This window comes from Psittacula echo, assembly GCF_963264785.1.
Source record: "Psittacula echo genome assembly, chromosome: 3".
Taxonomy (NCBI): Eukaryota; Metazoa; Chordata; class Aves; order Psittaciformes; family Psittacidae; genus Psittacula; species Psittacula echo.
The window spans coordinates 106,186,528-106,210,043 of NC_137736.1; the positions used below are offsets into that span (position 1 = coordinate 106,186,528).

Below are 23,516 nucleotides of genomic sequence, written 5' to 3' on the forward strand. Positions count from 1 at the left end.
AGGTTCAACTTGCTGTCTAGGAAGTTGTCTTTTCAGAAGTGGATCTTAGCTGCAAAGTTCCCAGTGGAGAGCTGCTTTCACCTTTAAACAAAATATAAAATAATAATAGATATGGTAAATATTACTTAGGTTATTACTGTATTTCTCAGGGCAAGTAATATGATTAAGTGAAATTAAAGGACCTGACTCACTTTTTCTAGTCAAGTATGCTATTTTTTTATTTTTTATATGTTGACAGGCATGTAAACATGAAAGGGGTCTATTAACAAACTAAAAAGGGCTGTGCAACAACTGAAACCGATCAAGTGCACTCTTTTCATAGACTAATTGAAAGGCAACCAGTTCGTGTCTTCAAAACAATCTGCTTGACAACGATCTTCCACTGCTATTGTCCCGTGCCAGAATTCTTTTAATCATCTGAATCACTGCACAGCAGCAGCTATAGGAGTCCATTTTCATTAATCAAACATGTTCTATTCCCTGTAGTCCAATCTATTTGTCAAGCACTTTCCTGTGAAATATCAGGAGTATAATGTCTCTTGAGCAGTCTTCTCTTTTTTTTATAATGAGAATTTACAGCACAAGGGATCTTCTTAGGTAACATCTAGCATATGAAAGATTCATTGTGATTTTTGTTGGTTATTTTCCACTCATTAATATAGGTAGATATGCTGCTTTGTGAACTAATTTGCTATTCATGCATGGTTAAAATGTGCATCTCTGAAATGCAAACATAATTCTTACATCACTTGATAATCCACTCTTTCACAAATATTATTAATATTGATATCACTGCCATTCTTTTTGTAAAATACTTTTTCCTCCTTTTACTGCTGTAAAATATGCTGTATACAATACACAGTGTCCGTGCATTTTAGCACAAGAAAAACTTGCATCTGGATCTCTTTTGGCTGCATTCCCTTTGAGAACAAAGACTACCTTCAATACAAGGGCATCCAAAATGGTCACTGGGTATAAAATAATCCATATAATTCATGCAAGAACATCTTAAGTGATTTGTCTTTTCTATTGTTCCATCTTCCTACATCATGGTTGTTCTTCTCTTGTTCAGATTGTCTGTGCAAGCAATTGCCATTATGTGATAGTTTGGAAGAATATTAGAGTTTTATTCATTCCACTGTTTTCAAGACATTTCATCCCTTCAGTCCAGAGCACTGGTGAAGGTGCTGCTGTTGCAGAGATGAGATTGGCTGCCTTCCCAAGCATGACATTCATCATCTTTATTACATGTCAGTGTCAGCGGCCCAAGAGAGGTGTGTGTGGTGGATTAATTTTTAGCATATTTTCAAACATATTTGAAACATTGATTTTACCTCTATCCTGCCCTATGATGTCCAGCGATGATGACAGAGTTGCCCAGTATGGACTTGTAGCCTGTTCCAGTGATTGTTCTTTCCATTTTACAATGGCACTAAACACAATTCTTTTACAGTGTCTGTACATGCAGACTTTTAACCTTTACATCCTCTATCTGCTGAAGGACATTCTTTTGGGGACTGACCTTTTCAGCACACCCATGAACTTTTTCTGCCATGTTTAAAATACAGCATCTGACACAATTGTAAACAGTTTTTGTTAGATGCCTTTGTTTGCCTGTGATCAGAAAGCCCAAAGCAATATGGACACTTTGCTGCCCTTCCTCCATTTGCTTCATTTGATCTGTAGCATCTTCCTCCCAATTTAATAGAGTTCAATTTTTAAAAAGATGGATTTGTGCTTCATCATTTAAAATATGTGCAAAACTGTCCAAAAGATACCAAACCAGAAGATTTTATATTTTTATGGCTCCCTATCATATTAGGATATACAGACAGCATTCTTATATTATTGCAAGAGAGGCAGTATCAGACTTGCTAAACCCCCTTGTCTTTATCACTGCTTTGATTTATTTCCACTTTTGCTTCCAACAGATACTGAGCATTATGAGGAACCATAATTTTAAAGAAGTCATGATTTGACCACAGATACATCTGCTGCTACCTTGGTGCTGCTACCTTGGCTCATATAAAAATTAAATCAGAGCACTGGACTAACATAGTTTCTGTTGCTTCTGTTGGTTGCATATAACAACAACTTCCTAAACTTGCCTGTTCAGGATCTGCTTCTGACTGTTTGCATAACAGAGCCAGGTACCCCTACTTCACATGTTTAGTTTCCTTCCAGAATAAAGCAGGCAAGTTTTAGTTCACCTGATGGAGTCTCTCTGTCAAGGCTAGACTATAAATTCAGTGAGGTGATGGAAATGGGCTTCATACACTGCTACATCCAGTCTTTGCTGGTACAAACAGAGATGCCTTGCTGGGAGGAGGCTGGACAGGTGACTGGAGCCCCTCAGAGTGGTAGAGAGTAATTTCAACTCTTTTCCAGTTCTGATGGATCTGACATGTTCTAGCAGCATCCCTCCTGTCTCTCTGCTACTCTGGCTTGCATAAGAAAGCAAAATCACATCCCTGGTGTGGAAAGTCCATGATGGGCTGCTGGATTGAAACCTGCCTCCTGTTTTGCACTTGGCTGTGACAAAGATTAGGAAACATGAGCAGAGTCAGACTAACAGCCTTGCAATGAGAAGAGCAAATCTGACTGCTCTCCAGTGTAAGCCTGAACACAGCACTTCCTGCATCAGGCATACCTACGTGTACCCATGCACCCACAGAGACAAGGACTGAACACCATACTCTACACAGCCTAGCAGGAAGTAAATCCAGTTCAGAAGCCATACTGCTTTGTCTCCAATAGGCCTATAAACTCAGACACAGCATGACATTAGCTGCACTTTACAGCTTCTCACCTACAAGCTCACTTTTGACCAACTTGAAGCACGGGCAAAGAGTTTTCCTTTGTGCGCACCCACAGAAGCAGACATGGTTACTGGAGGGTCATACAAAGACAATAACAAATGCTCTGAAGTAAACTACACTGAGAATAAACGATGAAACAGAAAACATCTATTGACAACCTCAGGACAATGAGCAAATTAAGGTTATTTAACAGGAAGAAAGTTGGAGAACTTCTCACAATTCTTTATGGACTTTTATTGTTCAGCTTTGTTCCCAGAGGTAGTAAAATCCAGCAAAAATTAGTCTTTTATTTAAAGAAAAAGATTTTATAGATTAGAATTCCAAATTAAGAGTTAACTTTAGCTTTCTGCCAGCCTCAGTAACTATTTTTCCCTTCAGTACTTATGATCTGATGTAATAGCAAACACTCTTTCTGGATACCTACTGCATGATCAGTATTGTTTTGCATGAAGTTGTGTTTTCTGCTTTTCTGTGTGGGTCTGAGATTTGGAGCATGTGGAAAATCAGAGGTGACAGCCTGAACCATTCAATTAGTCTTGCCTATGATAGATCTTGTGCTCCACATTAGCATGATTGCATATCAAACACCATGGTTCCAGCTAATTTGAGTGCTCCAAAATGGAAACCTCCATGGCAAGGACTAACTCCTGTGAGGCTGCACAAGTAGTAAAAGACACAGATCTTCTTGCCTGTAACAAAAGAAGCCCAGAGGCCAGAAGAGCTCCTCTGCAGAAACTTAAAATAGCCCTTTGAAGCTTATCATGCCAATGCTACTAGCTGGGAAAAAAAAAAGGCTTTTGCTGGAGATGTCTAGGGGCAAATCTGATACTAATCAAATAGTGCTGCAGCCTGAAATGGCATAACTTAGCTAGGGACCAGAAGAGGAAAAAGGAAGCTCAAAAGGAAAGAAAAGAAAAAAAAAAAAAAAGGGGGGGGGGGGGAAATTGAAAGAAACAAACAAAAAAGTATAACCTTTTATCAATATTTTCTGTTCATAGATAGGGTCTGTTTCACAGAGTGAGTACAAATGATAGAAGTAAACACTTTTCTGACAGTAGGAGACACTCACTCCTGACTGTGTTGGACAAAAAACCACATCCTCTTCCTCCCTTGTGTTTCACTAAGCTGGACTACATAAGGCGAACAGTGTCAGCTTCATCTTCCCTACCAGATTCTCTAAGGCACTGATCATAGCAGTAACTGGTTTTCTGCATATGGTAAGTTAACCAGGTGTGTTGGGTTTGTGTGGCAAGATTTAGGTAGCGGGGGGCTACTGTGGTGGCTTGTGTGAGAAGCTGCTGGAAGCTTCCCCCATGTCTGAGAGAGCCAATGCTAGCCAGCTCCAAAGACAGCTGGCCAAGGTTGAGCCCACTAGTGATGCTGGTAGGGCCTCTGGGATAACATACTTAAGAAGCGGGAAAACTGCTGTGCAGCAGCAGCTGGGAAAGAGTGAGAATATGAGACAAACAACACTGTACTTATAGGAACCAACCAACCAGCTTTGCATTGTATTTTTCTCCCCCTGTCCAGCTGAGGAGTGATAGAGAAGCTTGGAGGGCACTTGGTGTCCAGCCAAGGTCATCCGACCACACCAGGTTAAACTATCTTGAAACTGGGTGTTTGGAACTAGTAATGCATAAAGTCTGTGTCTCTTATTTTGTGCTGTTTTTTTCCTTCCCTGTTTCATTTGCGGTGTGTGTTATCAAAGCCAGTAGGACATACCCAGAGATGAAACACTCTGATGAATAAGAGCCAGACTGGATAAGAATGGTGACTTATGCAAAATTCTTTATTTTGAAATCTAAATGTTAGATATGATTTGAACTTGATGGAATTTCTGTACTCTTATTGAAGTGTTCTCTTTTTTAAATCCTTACTATTCTGCACAGACATACACAACCCTTTACTTAAGACCATGAAGAGGCCTATCCAAACTGTCTTTATAAAGAAAAACGCTGAGTCAAAAAATCTGATTTGTCTTCTGCATAATGTTCCCTTTAAAAAGGCAGACATGAAGCTACAGTATTTTAGGGACAGAAGTAGAAAAGCATTTAAAAATCCTAAAGGAGAATCTTACGAGAGAGGGGACAATAGAAATGGGAAACAATAAGGCAGTGGAAAAGCAAGGAAAGATGCATGAAAGTGGAGCTAGAGGTTGTTTCTATGAGGAAATACGTAGAGCCATGAAAACTGCAGGAGTGAAGAAAGATTCAGGCACATTCAGGTTCCCACAGCTCCAAGGTTCCAGCTTACTAGTAGCAATAGAAAAGCTCTCTGAAAACCAGGCTGGCTTTGAAGAATTACTTTGTGTCAGATCACTTGTGGAACAAATCCAGGTACTGTTTAAGTCAAATAAATTCACATTTCACCACTGTTACACAAACACAGTGGAGGATGTTTCACTCACTGAAATATGTTACACCTCATGTGCCCCATTTTCATAGTGATCTATGAAGTGCTTTCTAGGAATATAAATTTTGAAACCACATTCTTCCTTCCCCTCCACATGGAATGATGCAATATTGACTTTGGCAGCCACATGCAAGAGTTCAATGACCAGTCCAGGTATAGTCTTCTCACCAGTAAGTTCCTCTAATTATGTTTTAAAAAATTGCTGTTGTTTTTATATTATCACTAATGTTCCTTTCCCTTGAGGGCCTTGAAGAATCTCTTGAGGCATGAGGAAGCAGGGATGAACACAGAGACACATACAGACTATAGTGTGTGAGAGCTTGCTGTGGTTACAGCATACCTCTTGGGCCCTGAAGAACTTCCATACCTTTCATGAGGGTCCTCAGGGAACTCTGAGATCTTGGCTTATGGACATCCAGGGGCCATCCCAGTGCAGAAAGATAAGCTTCTGTCCATATTAGACAGAAAGGCAATGGGACAGGCAATGGGACAAACAGGAGCTAGAACAGGGTGGGGGAACACTGTCCACTAGTTGTAAGGAAAGTGCTTGAAGCTGGGTGGGGTGAGGACATGACATCTGCTACCAGGCGAGAGAGTATCTACAGCCATGCTTTTAAACTTATCATTATGACCACTAATCATATTGACCCTACGTGCAAGTCACAATGATTGAGCAGCCTTAACTCATCCATTACACCCAAACTAAAGTCTTTACATTGCCAGTGCTGAGTGTGTAATAGATGTTCACTGTCACAGGCACCCTCATCTCTCCCCTCTGAATGAGCAGGCAGATGGGCCAGTGTTAGCAGCCCTCAAGGGCAGGCAACATGAACTGCTCTTTACTCTCTCTAAAGTGGCGAGTCCTACCCAAGAAGATACACCCCTACATCATTGCCAAGGGGAACCTTGAGTTCATACACCATGTCCAAGTGCCAGGCGATGGAAGGGGCAGCTTGAAACAAGTGTGAGCAGGAGATGGTGGAGAGATGCACAGGTATTTCAACAAAAAATCCTGCATTTGACAGAAAACTGTAAACTTTCCTGTGTGAGATGCTATGAATTATTGCTGGCTGATTTGAGACATAGCTGGCTTGAGCTGAAGGAGGGCTTTGGCAAGGAAACAATTTGGAAACAAGACCTGGAGTATTTTTTCTTCATTTGTCTCCTTTCCCCTCTCTGAGTGAAAACACCATAAATTGCTTAAATTTAGGGCACAGTATTCCCATCCTGGCAAGCATACCTAGCAATGAATCGTCTGCTCAACAGAATGCTTTGGTCTCTTAAAGCAGTGCAATGTTTTCAAAAGCTGTTTGGTGAGAACCAATAATATATACACTAAATCTCTGGCACGTGTAGCTAGGGACACTAAATGCCTTCACCTTCAGACAGTTCACAAAATGAGATTATAGGTGTGGTGTTGAATGTGTTTGAAAAACAATACAGCAAAGAGAGCCTAAATCAGCACATGGGCAATGTGCCCAATAATAAAACTTAAGCAAGGAAGCAGTAAAATAACATCATAACGAGTTTTCTGCATGTCTTGGCAGGTGGTGTTTCAAGTTTGGAGCACTTACCAGCAGGTGCTGTGGCAGTTTTTGGTGCTGGAAGTAAGCTCCTGCGTGGAGTTGCTGTGTTGCTTGATACCTGTGCTGTGCTCTTGCTGCTCCCCTTGGGGACATCTTTAGAAGGTGCAGGTGCCTTAGGAGTGGTTTGCTCTTCATTTCCAAAGCTGGAACCTGCAGGAAACCAGAATTGCTCTAATTATAAGTTCATAAAAAATGTATGTGAACTATGGCATACAATTGAGCTTGTATCAGCAATTATAATCTACAAAGACATATTCTCATTGCAGCTTGGGCTGAGTTACATGAACTTTCTCCAGTACAAATGGTTATGTAGAAATAATGAGTTCCTAGCAACTTACTTAAACATTGAGTCTTGGCAGCTGTTGGAGTCTGTCTCTAGCAGGAGCTTAATACCTGCTTTTGTTCTAGCTCCATAAAGGTATCTGGCTGCAAGGCTCATAAGGAAACCAAGGAATTTCAAGTATCTAGGTGGACAAGTGGCTTTTGGCTTTGCAGCTGCTACAGGAGTCACCCTACGCAGTTACGCTAACTCTTGGGAGTTGCCGGTTGTTAAGTAATGGGCAACAGACTGGCTCAGTGGTGCAAGGCACCAAATTCTCCGACCCAGAAGGGATTTCCCACAAACAGCCCTCAGACAACACTCGGACATTTGAATAATAAAATGAAAAACAAACAAACAAAACATCTGCCTTAACTCTCACATCCATTTTAACCATATTCTCATAATGAACCTCAGGTTGCCAAGGTTTCCAGTTTATATTGACCTCTTTTAAAACCTCTAATGGGTTTGGTTTCCTCCTGCATTTACTATAGAAACCAATCTTTTTTCTAAAGAAACCAATCTTATTTTAATATTTGGAAAAGGCAAAGATGGACTGTCTTCTTTATCTATCGAGTAGAAAGCCTAAGAGGAGCAAAAGATTATAGCGTCTGGACTTGAACATTTACAGAAGGATGAACATCTTGTTTGAAAAAAATGAGTGGAGATAGTGGCAAGAAATACATAGGATTTTATTTTAAAGGGCTATAATTTTTATTCCCATTATTTTAAAAAGATACAATCCAATACTATTTAGGTATTGCCTGCAAGAAAATGATAACATTATTTTAATAATTGGCTTGTCCAAGTCTTCTGTATTCTTAAGATGTAGGCTTCTTAAATATGTGCAAGAAAAGCAGAGATTTTATTTTGCCTTTTTTGCCGAAAATCCACTAGAAAAAAAATGTAAGTTGGAAAAGAAAATCCTCTTTTCTGATAAAAGAAGAATATACCTTTTGGCTCTGACAAAACAGCTTCAAGTTTTGCTGTGTATTTAAGGCTGCTTGCATGTAAGTTTAATTTAAAGAACGTACCTGCAGTATACATGGACTTCTACAAACACATTTGACCTTTGTCAAGTGACATTAAAAATTCAAACAAAAGAGTGTACTGTACTCTACACAGCAACACGAAAACGTGAAGCATTTCTCATGTTTACAGTGCTCTGCACATAACAACTCCCCAACGTTTTATATCCGAAGTACCCAGAGTGGGTTTTTTCCACCTGTGTAACAAGAATTTAAGATTATGTTCTGAATTATCTGCTGACAACCCCCTGCTGTCTTCAGTAAAGTCACATCAGCAGAAAATCCAGCCCTGCCTGATCCAGTCTCCTCTGCAGTGGTACTGGAGGACACCTCTACTAGGTGCCAGAGAGAAGTTACAGCATGTATATTCACATCAGCCTGTTTGCATTGTACTCCTGAAGTGTCTCAAATATGTGCCTACCCAGTTGGTTTGGGTAGCACTGCTTGTAGAAAACTCTTTTCTTTCCTCAGCTTAGAAGTTTAAATTGCAGGCACTAACCTTGATGAGCAAATTATTCCTATTTTTCACAGATAAATGCCATTCAAGTGCTCTTTAAAGGAAACCCTTTATTCTCTATTGTGAAACCTATTATATGGAGAACGTTTCGACTCACAAATCTGACTAAATGGAAGCAATTTCTGTGTTGAAGAACAAGGTGTCCAGGGGAGTTACATAACCTGTTATTAAAAAAAGAAGATAAAAAGCTTTTCTAGGTATTGAAGATGAATTGCTGCCAGCTACGAACACTTTTGCTGTCTGAAACACAGGATAAGAGGTCTGCTAATAGAGAAATGAGCGTGTGTGTGGGAAAAGCTGATAAACATGGCCTCATCAGGTTTCCTGAATCAGAAATGCCTGGAGCTGGTCATGCACCTCATGCTGTGGCTGGACAAACCCCTTCAAAAACAAACTAAAAAGGTGATTCAGCTTTTGATCTTTCAGTAAAAAATGGACTCAAGGGGACAAGGTGCATTGCTGTATGGATGTGTGTGGCAAGGTGTTGAGGGCTGCAGGGGAGTCCTGCATCAGGAGAAAACACTGCCTCAGGGCAAAACTGCCCTGCAATGAGGAGTGAGCAAAAAAGTGTGAGAAACAGCCCTGCAAGCACCAGGGTCAGAGAAGAAGGATGGGAAGGAGGTGCTCCTGCAGTCCCCAGGGAAGACCGTGGTAAAACAGATATTTCCCTGGGGCTTGTGGAGAGGACAATGGTGGAGCAGATATTCACACTGCAGCCCATGGAGGACCCCACATGACAGCAAGTGGACATGTCCTGAAGGAAGCTGCAGCCTGTGGAAAGCCCTCTCAGGAGCAGGCTCCTGGCAGAAGCTATGGCCTCTGGAGAGGACCCCATGAGGGACTGTAGCCTGTGGTAAAGACCCATGCTGAAGCAGCGAATAGTGTGAGAAGGAAGAAAAGTGATGGAGAGGAACTATTATGAACTGACTGCAACTGCACTTCCCTGTGTCCCCTGCACTGCACAATGGAGGAGGTGGAGGAACTGCGAAAGAAGTGAAGTTGAACCTGGGACAAAGGAGTGGATGGGAAGCTGGTTTAGTTGTTTGGGGTTTTTTTTCTCTGTTTCTCACCACTCAACTCTATTTTAATTGGAAATAAACAATTTTCACCAAGTTGAGTCTGTTCTGTCTGTGACAGCAGCTGGTAAAGGATTTCCTTCTTTTTCTCTCTAGCCATGAGCTTTTTCACCTCATTTTCTTCCCCATCCTGCTGAGGAAGGGTAGTAAGAGCTGCTGGGTGGGTGTCTGGCAGCTATCCATAGCAATATCAGTATCTCCAGGATTTGCTGAGGGAAGTCAATATTTAACATAAAAGACAGTATCTCCCACTTTCTTCTTCACTCTGAGATGGAGTTTAGAAAGAGACAGTGGGGTACAACAACACATGCATGTATAATATACCCAAAACCCCAAATGCTTGCTGCTTCCATGGATATCACTAAGACAACATCTAGTTCCCCAGAAGCAGGGCAAGGTGACCTCCACCTTGCTACACATAGTGCTGTATTCTACTTTTCTTTTCAAATAGCATTCAAAGAAGAAATTAAATTAAAGATCCAGGAAAATGCATATTCCTCATGATTGAAGAGGAAAATAAAGGTTTCGTTTACTTGGAGGAATGAATTTAGATTATTCATTAAATAAGATTATTCATCAGATGGTACTTGTTATCCATGATGAGATAATGCCTTCCGCTCTTATCTGCAGCAGGTGAGTCAGTATCATCTGCCCTCCCAGAATACCCGTTCTCATTTTTCAGTAAAAGCCTGTACCAAAACACCAGATGTGCAGTGCGTGAACAGTTTCCAGGTGATCACATCCTCTGTTGTATTGTACCTCCTCCCTCCTACTCCTCTACTTTTGCATTCTATCTAGGGGAGAGTCCTTGCTTGCCTTTGAAGCACCTGGCAAGTCATTTGGGTGTTCCTACATAAAACACCCTGTATCTTTGCAGACTATGCTCTACGAGCAGCAGCACTGCTGACTTTGCAGTGGAGTTTTTAACAGACTATTAACAATCCACTGGAGCTAAAGGCCTTCAGCCTCACTTTTATCATCTTCTCACTATGAGCTCCAAGGAATCCTACTCTTCTACTTGTGAAAAAAAAATACAAAGAAGAAGAAAGTTGTTTGAAGAGTTGCAATTACTTTGGAGAGTCCCAGCTGCACTCACTCATCCCGCATGCTGTTCTGCCAGTAAAAACATGCAGTAGCCAGGGCTGGCAATGTATTGTAGGCTATGTTTTCAAAGAAAACCATGACCAAAATCCCACTAGCTCCCAAATGGCTCGAGCCATCCTCTCTCCATAGCTTCTACCATCTTCTTTACTCTCTGTACCTGCCCTGCAGCAGCTAATGTCAGGGGCTCCTTGCTCTTGGAAAAGGAAGGGTCTCTTCCATGTGTCACTAGGAGTTTGTGTCTTTTGTATGTGTCCCTTTTCTGGAATTATTCACATGATTTATAAAAAGGCATGGAAATAGAGTATGATGTTACATAGTATTGTAAAACCAGCTGGAGTATGGGTAGGGCAATTCTGCATTTGACAAGAAATTAATTAAGCCATGTTGTATGTCAGGTCTTGATCTGAGGGGAAGCAGCAGTAGGAAGGGCTGCTTTCTGTAGCCTCACAGCCACAGATTTCCTTGCCTGCACTCAAGGGCAATAAAGTCTCCTCCTGTTGGAGAACTTGCTTCATTTCTAGAGAAAACAGCTTGTCTGACGATGCAGGGGGTCTCTGTTTTGCTGAGAAACAGGCCCCAAAAGATTATTAAAGCAAGAGTGCAGCTGCTTCTGCAGCTCCCTGTCTTGTGGGCTGCTACATGAAGCCTATCGAAACAGTGTTTCTGGCTCTTCAGAGCAGGTCAAGCATTCACTGTGCTGGCAGCAGGCTTGGAGCAGGCAGCTCCCTGCCTCAGCTGTAATCACACCCGAGACACCAGAAACATGATGGTACCATGAATGATCACTGAAGCATAAACATTAAGCCAGGGTAATAGCAAGCCCTTTCCATCTTAAGGATCCTTAGACACTACTTGACACCAAGTTTAATGACAATGAAGGTATATCTAGTTGTTGCGGCAGAGATCCCACTCCACATTTCTAAAGCACTTTCAAGTCACAAAACTCAACAAGCTTTAGAAATAATGAAGGAGTTGAGCCACTTTCCAAACTCACACGGCAAAGGAATAGCAGAGACAGACAGAGAAAGTAAGCAGGAAAGTCTGATGATGAATGACACTGGAATGACTCTTTTTCACCTGCAAAACGCTGGGTTGTATTATTCCTCTGAGTTTGATGAGGCTGTGCTTCTGTGCCTCAGTTTTCAAGCACAAATACAAAATGAAACTTAACATCACTGCCATGGGTAATGATCTGATAAAGAAAACACCTAAACTCTTGTGAATAACTAGGTGATGTTCAAACCAAAAAAAAATCAGAAGACACAGTTTTCACTAAATTGGAGCATTTGTCCATTCTCCAGTTAATGTCCACTCTTTATTTCTGATTTTTACTTATAAAGTGGTAATTTTTCTAGATTGATTACAAGATACGCAACTGTCAGCTGAGTTTTTTATTTCACAATTTGAAGGGTTACTGTTTTAAAGTCCAGCACTATGTATTTCAATGTAACATTTCACAGTGTAATTATCAAGAGACAGAACTGAATGTACAGCTCTGTAGCTCTAGCTGACCATGTGGTACTATGCGATCGTTAGACCTGAGGGGTTACTATGCTATTACGATGTTATGATGGTAGACAAGATTATTAGCCAGTTAATTTGTTGGGGTTTTTTTTGTCTTTGCTGAGAGCCAGTACCTGGTATTTCCTGATACAACAAGCTAAATATGGAATATATCAAGGACAAACTGATGACAGGCTTCTTTTCTGTCCAAAACAAAACGAGGTTTAAGGATTGATGTTCATACAATTCTTAAACCTAGCTTAATTACCCTATAGTATTTTTTTCTATTGCATTTTTTTGGCTCAGATAGAAGTGTTCGAGCAATAGTGCCCTGTAACATATCTATTTTAAAGGAGGTTTGGGCATGCCCACATGCTTTTATAGAAGCTGATTTTTCATAAGTCTTAGCATTTTAAACTGGAACCTGAATTTTGAATTTTGAGCTTAGTAACTTCTACCAAATCAGGAGCCAATCTGAAGCATCTTTTAGCACAGTAGCCAGCTCGCTGAGTTGAGAAGGCTTTGGGTCACTGCACTGCAGATAATTACCTCTGAAACAGCTGTTTCATTGCTAGGGAGGGAGTTTGGTGCCATCAGTGATGATTAATGACAGCTATGTGATCAGTCATGGCTTTTGTACACTGCCACTTAACATCTGTAAGAGGTTGCCGCATGTCTGTCCTCCTCCCTGTGCCCTCCAATTGTAAAGCCAAGCATCCTTCTCCTTGTGACACCGGCTGTCAGATGGTTTTGGTCATTCAGATCTGGCCATGCAGACAGTTGTTGGAGCACTGGAAGGATGGGAACCCTGCAAAGTCCACCACCACTACAAGAGCTGCAAAAGCACCACTGTTCAGTGGTGCTAGCAGGCTCCTTCTTCACCTTCAGCTATCCATGACTGCTTCTGCAGCCATATGCTGGGTCCTGTACTTCTAGGTAATCCAAGCAAGCAAAACACAGAGGTAGAGGGAGGCATCACCTGTTCAGGCTGTGCTTTCCTAAGTCAGCTGGCAGTTGCACTTCCAGCATTGGCAGCAGTAGGGCATTCCAGTAAATGGAGCATTGGCAACCCTATTCAAGGCAGGATGCCCTTGCAGACATGCCTTTCAGCTTAGGCTTGTTCTATCAGGCTGTGCCTACATTGCTAAATAAAAGCTGGACAAATGATGTAGGCTGGCTCATCCTGACACCACTCAGGCTAACTGTAGCAGCCTTTCTTGAGAGAGTGAGAGCAGTAAACCACAGCCATGGTGTGAAGAGCAGGGTGAGGCATCAGGAGACTGGGCTTAGTATGGCTTCCAGGCTCTCCCCAGCTCATCAGCACAACTGGTGCTCCCAGCCCATGGCAAAGGAGGCCATTCAGCTTAGCTTCACCTGCAACAAAGTGGATGTAAAAGAAGTGGAGATGTTTTGCCTCTGCCAAGCAGAATTGAAACTCCTTCCTTTACATGTTTTGGGATTTTTGAAATCTGAATTAACTTCTGTGGCACAGACCCATCTTCATTGTCCTTCATACATAATAGATGGTAGAAGTAGACCCTTCTGCTGATGCACCTCCTTGTATCAATGCTAACTTACTCATTTCACCTCACCAGTTAAAATACACATTTTAGGATGCATCTAAATGGTTTTCTTACTTGAGTGGAATTATGTGCTGCTCCTTACTGAGGTGTTACAACCCTCATTGATCAACATGAAAATTTAGCACAAAGTAACATATCTGTATGTGTTAGTGGGAGTTGCAGACAACTTGCTGACAATGCCACATTTTGGAATGATGCAACATATTGCATTTGAGCTCTTGTGAAAGTTTACATCTCTACCATGCAAGGTGAGCGTTTCATTATGTAATAAAATCCCACCATATGTTGGTGGTGACTTTGCCTACCACTGGTGGATTGTACAGCTGCTTGGCTAGCTGAGCTTGTTTGTATAGCTGGCTAATTAAAGCCCCATAGGGTATAGAGTGAAGACAGCATAGTATTTTGCTGATCAATCATAATGTTGTCAGGAAGGATAGCACACGGTTATTGGAATCTTGCCAAAGATATCTGAACTATGCAGATATTTTGAAATGGGCATGAGAGATCGCTGTGTATCTGCCTTCTGAGAGGGCCACCTCCTGACACCACTTGGAGCTGTATTGTGCAAAGATCATTCATGACCAAATCTGCACAGTTTTACTTTAGGTATCCAGCAGTCATACACTCTCTTATGGAGGAGATAGATAAATGCAGGTCCAAGGGCCACTTCTTCCCCTTGTTGCCCAGCACAGCAGTTATCTGTACTGCAACAATTCCCAGGCACTGTACAGCTGTCAAAGTAACACCAAGCATTGATGGCATTTTTGACAAGGACATGTCTACATTCCAGCGAAATCAGCCACCAGGATGGCCCCTGGAGTCACCAGTGATTGCCCAACAACCAGAAGGAAGATACAGATAACATCAATTTTCTAACACCACTAAAGCATTAATGACATGTATCAAGATACTTAGGGGAATTTTCGTCGTTAGGAAGATTTAGATGTTCTGAGTAGTACTTCAGTTCCAGCATCCACATTTCTAGAAACACCAGTGTTGTAACATGGTGTGTGTTCTCATGACCATCTGCTCTAATGGCACCAGGCCTGCTTCTGAAGTGGCATGCCAGTTTTAACAGGGCACAGGCATCCACGAAAGATAGGATTTGAAGTGACATCTGCTCTGCAAGAAGTTCCTCTTGATGGCAAGAAGTGCCAAATTAGAGCTACATGCGTTATTATAAGAAATGACATCTGTTGACACTTATAGCATTATATCATCCACAAATGCCTCTTTCCTGGAATTGCTGCTTCTAATTTGCTTGAGCACTGGCTTGAAGTGCCATATTGGGACACTTAAAGGGAAATAATCCTTAGTAAAAGTGTTAATGACATTCCAATGGTGTTAATAAATTTCCATCAGCCTTAGCAATCCATACTGGATGCCACAGCTCACCAGACTAGGAGAAGTTAAGCAGTGCTCTAACAACTTTCAGCGCTTAAAGTCTGGTAGCATTCAGTCCTGCTCTTCCCTTCCAAGACACAATAACATATGTGCTACAGTTTACGTGGAATTATGCTAGATCAAAGAGCCAGTAAATGCATCTGCTTCCCTCCTTGGCATAATGATGACTTCAGAGGATGCAGTATGGGCTAAGGAGATGTCATACTGAAACCTCAAGGATGGAAGAGCCCTAGAGAATGTCCAGTTAGTCACTAATTAATTGCATTTTATGAGCTCAGGCACAGATCCTCAAAGCTGTTTAGAAATTTAGCTCCTATTCATTTCACATTCAAATTCAACTCACACTACTTATTCTTAACCACCATCCCAGCCCTGAAGGAGTTTTAAACCAACAGATGTCTCCATTTCAGAGTATGAAGGATGGAAGAAGCTGAGCAGAACCTGCCATGAATGCTGAGCAGTTCTTTGGTTGGAGGAGAAAAGTGGTGAGAGGCACCAAAGCTGCACTGTGCTTCAGAGATGGGCAAGAGAGGCATCTAAGCAGTTCAGAGCACCCATTTGGTGTACTCAGATCCTGTTTATCTTCTTGGACAACATGCTGTTCAAGAAAAACATTTGCCCATCTTTTATAGAATAGCTGAGGTCAGCATGGCTGATTGGGACATATCTGAGCTTCCTTCTCCCACACCCCTGGAGTACGTCCCACCCAGCAGGTCCAACCATCTGTTCCACTGGAGTTGAGACACTGTGCAGTAGTGGACAAGGAAAGAGGCAGGGGTGCCCTCTTTACTCATGTCCATACACAGAGTCACTCCTGCATCTTATAGAAAATGATAAGTAACACATGTTTGCCAATCCCAATGCCTAGAACAGCAAGAATTTCCACAGTGGGAATGTATTCTTGCCTCTTCCGTCCTGAGTGTATCTCCTACAATGAGGATAAGTGCAAACAAGAGTTGCAGGGCCATTAAAGGTTTCCAATTTTTTTGATCTGTTTGAATTTTCCTACTGGAAATTTTTCTGCTGGTGATATAGACCTTTTGAGAAATGTTACATGTATTTCTGTATAACATATGAGAACATGCTCTTCCCAGTTAATTTTCATGAAATCCTTTGTAAGTAATGCACAACGTGCTCTGTGCTGCTCTGTGTTGGATCCTGCCTAGATTTGTGTTTTGTGGCTATTTTAGACATCTACGGAAAAAAAAATTTATATCAAAATAAAACTCTGATAAGAATTGATGTGTAGTCCCGAGTTTCAACAGTCAGGAAATGAAGAAAGCTTTGTATTTCCACATGCATTGCATATACTGTCTTTCAAGGCTCCAAAAATAAGCTTGACTTGCAGAATTCTGCTGATTAAATGAGGTTTTCCTCACAAAACATCTAAACAATTTGCTCAAAACAGGTTTTGTTTTAGTAAATACTGTCAGTTATGAGGAGCCTGGAAATAAAACTGCAATTCAAAAACACCTGTAGAGAGAAACCCACAGGCAAAACAGGTGTCTTATAAATTGCATTATCCATGGAGGGTAAACATAAATTTTCAATTATGCAACCTGCTAAAAATATTCCTCACCTCTTGCTTTCTATAAACAGTGCCTTCAGCAGATGATTTTGATCAAAATTGAGTTATTTTACAATAAACTAATTTTACAATTAGTAATACTAACTGCCATGACCCAGTGATCCAATTAAATAAGTTTAACAAAGTGTTTTAGCTATGGTAGTATTCCTGTGAACGGAAATAATTGAAACCAGTTGGCCCATAATATTTTGCAGGGAACAGATGTTTAATTACATTTATTTCACATAATGAAAGCTCTTAAATGTATATAAAATCAACATCCTGTTGAAACTCACAGAGCTTCAATAGAGGAGGTAGGTTCTCAAAAAGTGACAGGGCATTTGTGAACAAAGATCCTCAGGACTCTATTATAGATATTTATTATAAATGTCTATTATAAATGGCATATGCCACAGAGAGAAAGCATAAATCTTCAGAAGCAGTTTGTCTTACTCAGTGAATCGTGCTTTGAACTAATGAACTTGTGGGGTAGGGACCACAACTGCAACACCTATATATCCATAAGCAACAGGGTGCATGAGTGCTGAACCCAGGACAGCTTCATTTTGACATAAAGAGGAAATTTTTTTTATAGTAAAAACAATCAGTCACTGGAAGAACACCCCAAGAGACATGCTAGAGTCCCCATTGCTGGAGATTTTCAAGCTGTCATTGCACAGGGTGCTATGAGCTCATCTAGGCTCCCTTCCCACAGAAGGTTGGATCAGATGACCTTTCAAGGCTCCTTCCAACCTGGGCTACTCTATGATTCTATGAAAGGTGAATAATAAAGAAAGAACCCCAATTGTTAATGCCAGGCTTAAAATAAAGCCTATACACAGCTACTTGCTTAGACAGTTGTAATATATATGGTAGTATTATAATACCGTTTATGGTCTAGATATGTACTTCTTGCTGGGGTCGTAAATGTGAAAGATGCCAGCCTTCTGACTCAGAAGATAGAAATCTTCACTTTGGAGAGCAAACACAACATGCATAGCCAAGCATGAAATTCTTCATCCAATCTCATCACCCCAGTGCTCTTGCCACATGCCCTGGCACTTGCCACATGCCCGGGCATCAGGGACTCTTCTCTGAGCAAGTGGCTTTCATGGGCAGGAGCCATCTTACACCATGTCAGCATGTTACATCCGCTACTTTTATACAGATGCTACAGTTATCTGACACAGTTTGGTTGGACTGAACCCATGTTCCTCTAAGGCTGTTCCAGCTCCATCAAGAGGACATGCAATGCCCCTTGGAGCTGGCTGTTTTAATGTAACTCACACATATCTGTGTTTAAACATATCTGAATACAAAAAGTGTTGAAGCTTTGCTGTGATCAATACTTAGTTAGCCATAAAACCCCCAACCAATGCTATTTAAACCAACTGGGAAGTCCTCCTGTGGTTTTAAGCAACCCACAGGAGAGCTGTAAACCCTGAGAGTCCCTGCCTACAGAGCCCATGGCCAGTATGTGAAGGACGCAGGTAATTTCAGATTAGGCAATAAAACAGAAAGTATCGTGGTTGTTAATTGTGACTCTTCACATCTTCTGTCACAGCCAAAGCCATGAGGGCTTCCTGGGACCATTCAGTGCTTCCAGCCCAAGGTCTTTTAAGGTTTTGTGTATTTGGTTGGATTTTGGACTTAGAATTGAGAAAGAAAGAGGTTACTTTGTTTTGCAAAAGTCTCTATTTATAAGATTATGTTTCTAAATCCATAGCTTCTAAAAAGCAAGGTCCTGATGTTACAAAGAGGCATAATTGCCTGCACCTTTGCCATTGCTCTATTTTTAATTAGGACCTTTGAAGATAAGCAAGATTCACTTGCCCATCTCTGACATGTGAAAACTGAAGTGCAGGATTAACCAGAAATATCCTATTAATTTCACCTCTGTATGAATAATCCTGTAGTTAAGACTTGTAAGGGACTACTTAAACGAAAGCTTTTTAATCATACATTTAGTATATGAGTTACTGAAATAGAAGAGCTTCTCATTTTGTACTATTTTAAATCTTAGAACGTTCTTTTAAGACACCTGAAATTATTAACAGGATGAAGAAGGGGGATATGTATGTGGGGAGTGGAGTGGAGGGTGAATGAATGTGAAGAGGTTGTACTATTGTAAGGAGGCATAAAGTACAGCCATAAGTATGATTTGTAATGTTTTATACCAACACAAATAATGTGCTTTTGTATTGCAGGTACATTTAATTAACCGTGTGGGTATTGCATAAGTGCAGAAATATTGAACCAGAGTTGTTGTCTACTGGAAAACTGTAATTCAAGTGATTTCTATAGTACTTCGGTTGCAGAAAATTACTCCAAAGCTCCTGTGGTCTTGAAGAGGAGTTGAATAGCTCTTAGCACTGCTAACAATGGCAGAGGCCTCAGGAGAGTTGGAGTGGCAGATCTGCCTTGGAAAGTCTTCTGTATTGCTTTGCTGGCTCTGCAAAGCCATTCTCTTCCACTGTGGCACAATCTGACAGGGCCGCCACATGCCCTTGGTGTTTCTCTCACAATCCTGGGCCCTGAAGGGAGGTGGTTATGTGAGATTCTCAATTGCTATAACTGTAAAAGAAACTTCTACTCCTTTTTTTTCCCCTCCTTCTTCAGCACAGAAAGATGCCTGAGATGCATCTCCAAGATCTTCCCTTTTAAGGAATATCCTGGGGCTTTTTGCAAGAGCATGAGCACTGATATTGCATTACATTGCTGTGATAACATGCAGGTTAAAGGTACGTGTGCTCTGAGGAGTACTTAAAAACCTCCTTCTTCTCTCAGTTAAACATGATAAACATGATAAACAAAGATCTCAGGCCATTTGAGTCCTAGTACCTGACATTTAAACATGTGGGTAGTAGAACAGCTCTGGAGCACTGATATTGGAGATAAAGAAGGGGGCTTTTAGAGGAGACAGAGCAGGTTTCCAACTGCAAAAAGGTCAGTATTGATTAACTCTATGTATTTTCTTTGTGAACTCCTTAGGATCATGGAGACAAGAATACCCACCAAACCTGTCTGTCTTTATACAAAATTCCTAAGTGCCATGGTTGCAGGAGGGACTGGAAGATATTGCTGAGGCTTTTTACAGAAAAGGTATTACTCCTTCCTACATTGAGATTAGAAAATGTATATATGAGAACTGATTTCACTAGGGCCTAGACAGAATACAGGCTTTTATTTTTTTACGTTTTACTTTACCTGTTGAAATCGTGGTAGTCAGTAGAGAGTCACACAAGTGAGCACAAATGATTTACATGCTGGTGGAGAAAAACAGAAGAGAAAGAGTTGCTGTTCCCTACCTGAATTCTCCAAACAGCCTTCACAGAAGAATAGTTCAGCCTATTCCAGATATACACTCCATATCCTCAGCTCTTTGTGCAAGTGAGGGAAGAATGTAGGCTCACAATAAGGAAGTGGTGTTGGAAGAGTGAACTACAACTGTTGACCAAAAATAAGACAACTTCTCTCCTCATCTTTTGTCACCTTAGTCGTTTTTTCTTTGTGACCTAAATGACAGTAGATCACAAATTTGACATAACTGAAGATGCTGCAAGTTTCAGCTGCTGTCTTCTATTCAGATTCTTTCCCTGCAAAGGGAGCAGAGAGCCTGCAGTGTGACCCTGTAGTCAGTGTCTGTGGTCACCATTACAAGATACCTTCTGCAGAGATTCAGACCTCAGACTATTTGCTATCAAGGTTTTTCTTCACACTGAAATATGGAATTAAGTATGTGATGTATTAGTAAGAGAGTATTTTGTCTGTGTTAGAGACAACTCCTGGGCACTCAACCTAGCTTCTCCGGCACCATTTTGACAATGCTGTTATATTAGCAAGACAGCTATGAAGATGGACTGAATGTAAATTGCTTGAAATCAAAGGTATTAGGTAAGTATTAGATACTGTTATAAAGAAAAAAGCTGATCTGCAGATGAAATGAGTTTTATCTGCTTTCATTTGTGCCCATGCAGTTCTGGTAAATGTGACAAATCTTTGTTAAAAGCCACCCTTAACCAAGCTTCCAGTGCCTGCAGTGCAATATCACAGTAGTCATTCATTAATGAACCCCACCTTTATCTTGACAGCTTTCATTTTTAAACAGTGTGGCAACCACTGCTGTTTGCCTACAGAAGGAAAGATGTGCTAAGTAATGAGTAATTCAAGGGTGCAAATAGGAAGAGAGTAAGTTGTGCTTTAAAATATTTATAAAATGCCACTAGGGGTCTTACGAATTTTCAGGCAACACAACTTGCAAGTTATATTAACACTGAAAGTGGTGGAAAAATAAATTCTATTACACATACACACACACACATATATACATATAAACCGTACACACACTCCTTTATTTAAAAGAATGGAAAATTTTGAAAATTAAAATTATTTGCATAAGGGATTTAAGAAGAAATATATGACACAAACCAGGAGTACTGGATCTGGTAGCAATACTACTCCACATATTTACCCCTCTAATAAACAATCCTGAGCTTATTCCAGTATTATTTTAGCAAGAAGACAGGAAGAGAGACAATGTGGGAGCCCCCACAGTAGGTTTTTGGGTGGAGTTTGAGACCTAAGACACCTCACAGAGCACCAGTGGAAGCTGCATTTGAGTAACCCATCCAGAACGCAAGCTATGAAATCCCTGTTTCCTGACCTGTATTTCCTGTATAGTCACATGCTGTTTCCCTAAAAGTAAAGCTATTAATGGGCATCTGGCAAGTGTATGTGTTGACATCTACACTACCCATAGGGTATTTTTCGCATTACAAAAAGCAGATGCTCGAGCACTTGATATTTGATATGGTAAGCATGAACATTCACGTTACAGGTCCTTGCAAAGGGCTGGGTGTGAAAGTAACCAAGAGCAGTTAAGCTCAGAGCTGAGCTTACTTTGGGCTAATGGGTCTGCTAGTGCTGCTAGTTGGAGAGTTCACTTTCTTCTTTAAAAGCAAGAAGTAATTTGGGGTTATATTCTCTTGGAAACCTTGCGATCCCATAGTGTGAGAAACTATTTTTGTCCAAATATGAGATGGGCTCACATTATTCACTGTTCAGGCTGCTGTAAAAGGACAGATTTTGTTGGTGTTGGTTTCAAACTGGATTGTGCCTGAATACTTGTGTCTCACAGCATGCACTAAGAAGCCACTGTAACTGGCATCCTTCCTACATACAGCCTTACAGTCTGATGGAGTTAATGAACAATGAAATAATAGTGGAATAGGGAGGAAAAGAAGACACACCCTTTGGGAATACTTCTGATACTCCATGTGATGGACAGTACTGCTTTATCTGCTCATGGTTTAGTGTGAACTTTATGCGCAATAATTAGCTATAGTTAGGTAGCAAAGAAGATGGCTGCTGTTGACCTGGGAAAGGGAGTAGTGATCTTCCTGTGAAAGAAGGGTCATGTCTATGGAAAGGCAGGAAACAAAGAGTGACAATCTGTCCTTGGAGACACCGGGAGACTCCTGAGGAAACAAACCAGCTGGGAGCAAGACTGCCAGGGCTCACAGATGGCAATGTCTCCAGGCTGCCAGGGGCTGGCACAGCACAGGGAGTCACCAAAACCATGTGGACCAGCCATGTGGAGGCAAGGGCCCGCCTGCAAGGAAGTGAACAAGACGAGGTACTGGAACTAGATGATCTTAAGGTCTTTTCCAACCCTAACTGTTCTATGATTCTATGTATCTATTCATGCTTTGTTTAAACCTCTCTCAAATGGTTTTATTCCTGGTTGTGTTCTAACAAGCCTAATCTAAGGATCCAACACTCTTCAAATAGCTCATTCTGAAAAAGTTGTGGGCAACACACTGTCAAACCAAGGGCCTTGCTGGGCACTTCCAGATCCATCAGTGTGACCTGAATTCACCAAGCACCTGCCAAACTCAAGATTAAGAGTGAGCTAGTAGAATACAATGCAAGGATCACCATACCAATCTGAGATATTCTGTGTTTAATCTAATACTGTGAGCAAGCATTTAGAGAGGTTCAATACCCCATGGTCAGCAACACAACTTTAGCTATTTTTATATCTATATATTTATATATAGGAATTATAGAGAATTTTGTGTGAGAACAAGAAACAGTACTAGCCCTGGAGGAGACACATATTTTATATTTTAGAACATACATCTACTAAGTAAAGTATAGCCAAGATTAGAAATCAAGATCCATTCCACCAGAATCCTGTGTTCAAAATTAGTCAGTGGCTTGTCAGTAGCTGGGAAAAAAACACAAACAGCTTCAACTTTTATAAGGGGTAACAAACTTTTCTTCTGGATTTACATGACACAGTTTTGTGAACTTCCTTTGGAGTTTGTTTTGGGTCTTGTTTTCTTATTTATACAGTGAAAAGACAATGGCAAGCTCAAAAAACATACAGACTTTTTCAGATCAGACAACACACCAGATATTGCTGGTTTCTCTGGAAGATTTGTGATTTTGTTCAAATTCATAATGAAATTTTAACTGCTAAACCCCAGACAGGGTTTTTATCCACTTTGTATTCTTTGGAATTGAGGAAAAAAGAAAAGTTTTAGCAAAGTATTCCTCTAAGCTTGGAAGTATAACAGATCTGCTGAAAAACCTC

General features: G+C 40.9%; 1 protein-coding gene across 1 annotated transcript in view; it reads right to left on the bottom strand.

Moving 5' to 3' along the window:
• MTUS2 (microtubule associated scaffold protein 2) overlaps positions 1–23,516 on the bottom strand; it is a gene marked incomplete at both ends in the record, with an annotated part of 177,383 nt that overhangs the window by 64,676 nt on the left and 89,191 nt on the right. The window contains one exon of the mRNA XM_080612927.1: positions 6,806–6,967. Coding sequence (XP_080469053.1) covers positions 6,806–6,967 — 162 coding nt within the window. The remainder of the gene's footprint in view (positions 1–6,805; positions 6,968–23,516) is intronic.